The sequence below is a fragment of the Amphimedon queenslandica genome, unplaced genomic scaffold (assembly GCF_000090795.2).
Source record: "Amphimedon queenslandica unplaced genomic scaffold, v1.1 AMPQUscaffold_13513, whole genome shotgun sequence".
Classification (NCBI taxonomy): domain Eukaryota; kingdom Metazoa; phylum Porifera; class Demospongiae; order Haplosclerida; family Niphatidae; genus Amphimedon; species Amphimedon queenslandica.
Window position 1 is genome coordinate 147,348 of NW_003546251.1, and position 1,719 is coordinate 149,066.

Consider the following 1,719-nt stretch of genomic DNA (forward strand, 5'->3'; position numbering starts at 1 on the left):
ACATAATTCTAACTATAAATTTACATAAAAAGTAGCAAAATAATGTTGGTAGCAATAAAATGAAAATAAGCAAAAATAATTTTTACAGAGAAACAAATAACTAGTTGCTTTTCACCACATGTTAAGCTAATAATAGTTAGTGTTGCAAATAGCAATAGGATCTAATTTTTCTAAGTAGTAAGTACAATATTACACACAAAATGGTGAAACTTACATGTAAACTTGTATAATTATTAGCATATTTAATGTATGTACATTTTTATTTTACGAGTAATTGGATAACGGTATGGGTATACTACTACACTCTTTGTAAAAGTCTTGATCATACATTGACTTCCTGTTCTTTTGATTTCCAATTGCCGAAGTGATGGGAATCGCATACAAAAGAATAAATCCTCTATTTCTGTTGTATTAGTATCTGATGACTCATTAAGATAGTTACACACTATACTCATTGTTTTGATGCTTGCATGTGATCCTAGCATATTAAAAATCTCAGGTAAAGCTTGTTCATAGAAAAAAGGTTTCATCATTTTTTGCTCATCATAAGAAGTCCAGCTATCTATTTGGAAGTGAAGTTCAAGTTCTGTTATATTATCTGTTTGGGAGATGACATTAAGAAATCTTCTCATGTCTTTGTTAGTAATAGGAAGGAAAACAGGTATACTCAACTGTCTTAGACCAGTGTTACACATAATACCAGCTGTTATGGTAGAAATATATGAACTAGCACTACACTTTTCATGAGAAAAAGAGCGAAAACATGCTGTATTACTGCAGATTGTATAGACACTTCCTCTCTTAACTTCCACTCTCAGAGCTTTAAGAGTGGCGTCGGATTTTAAAATAGTAAAGAGTTCATCAATGCTCTCTTTTGTGTCCAGTTGTATAGTAAGTTGTTGTAGATCAGGATAAGAGTTGAATATGAGACATGGTGGGTATGAAATTCCAGGTAGTATTAGACATTTTAATTCTTTGATGCAAGGGAGAATTGAATTCATTAGTATACTACCTCCTATATCTAGAGCAGTCAATTTTGATTTTGCCTTTATTTCATTCATTGGTGATGAAATAAAACCGTTCGGTATGTGAAGCGAAAGAGCTTCTAATGTGTTATTGTCCCTTAGTAAGCTCTCTAATATAGTACTATCAGTTAGAGCATGATCATCAGGATCACCAGTTTGCCTTTTAAAAACTATAATTCTGAATGATTTTATTATTTTGTTTTGGGCAATTCCTTTCATAATACAAGCTATGAATGGTTCAAGAAGTTTATTCTCGGATGAATTATTAGCAATCACTTGTATAGTAAGTTCTTGTAATTTTGAATTTGTTTTGATGCATTTTTCAAGCTCAGAACATTTTCTAATATAGGTAGTCTCGTCATTTGTGCAAATATCTCCAGTAAGGTCCAGTGTTTTGAGTTGAGGTAAAGTGATTAACTTTAACAATATAGGAACCAAGTCACATGTATTGTGCTCAAAAATAACATATATCCATTGAATATTATGCAATAGTGGCTTCCCCAAAAAATTAAGCATTAAATTACCATCAGAAACATTTTTAAACCACATATTTATTGCCTTGCACTTACTTGCTGATGATGTGTTGCTTAATCCAGTAGTCAGTACTGATAAAGATTGCTCATCTAATTCTCCCAAATGCAAATGGTTCAATTCTGCATTATTTAAGAGATAACTGAAACACAACCATCAAACA

General features: G+C 31.5%; 2 protein-coding genes across 2 annotated transcripts in view; one reads left to right on the forward strand and one right to left on the reverse strand.

The window, feature by feature from the left end:
- Positions 1-119, forward strand: part of LOC100641874 (methylmalonyl-CoA epimerase, mitochondrial-like) — a 6,158-nt gene extending 6,039 nt beyond the window's left edge. Inside the window, exon 5 of the mRNA XM_003383254.3 lies at positions 3-119. The gene's annotated coding sequence lies outside the window, so the exon portion shown is untranslated. The remainder of the gene's footprint in view (positions 1-2) is intronic.
- LOC109586989 (uncharacterized) lies at positions 14-1,713 on the reverse strand. Its single transcript, XM_020003213.1, has one exon. The coding sequence runs from the start codon at positions 1,572-1,574 to the stop codon at positions 243-245; it is 1,332 nt and encodes a 443-aa protein (XP_019858772.1). The 5' UTR covers positions 1,575-1,713; the 3' UTR covers positions 14-242.
- Between the last annotated feature and the right edge of the window lie 6 nt (positions 1,714-1,719).

Bases quoted from the DNA above. Each gene is read 5' to 3' on its own strand.
- LOC109586989 (XM_020003213.1), bottom strand. From the start codon at position 1,574: ATGTGGTTTAAAAATGTTTCTGATGGTAATTTAATGCTTAATTTTTTG.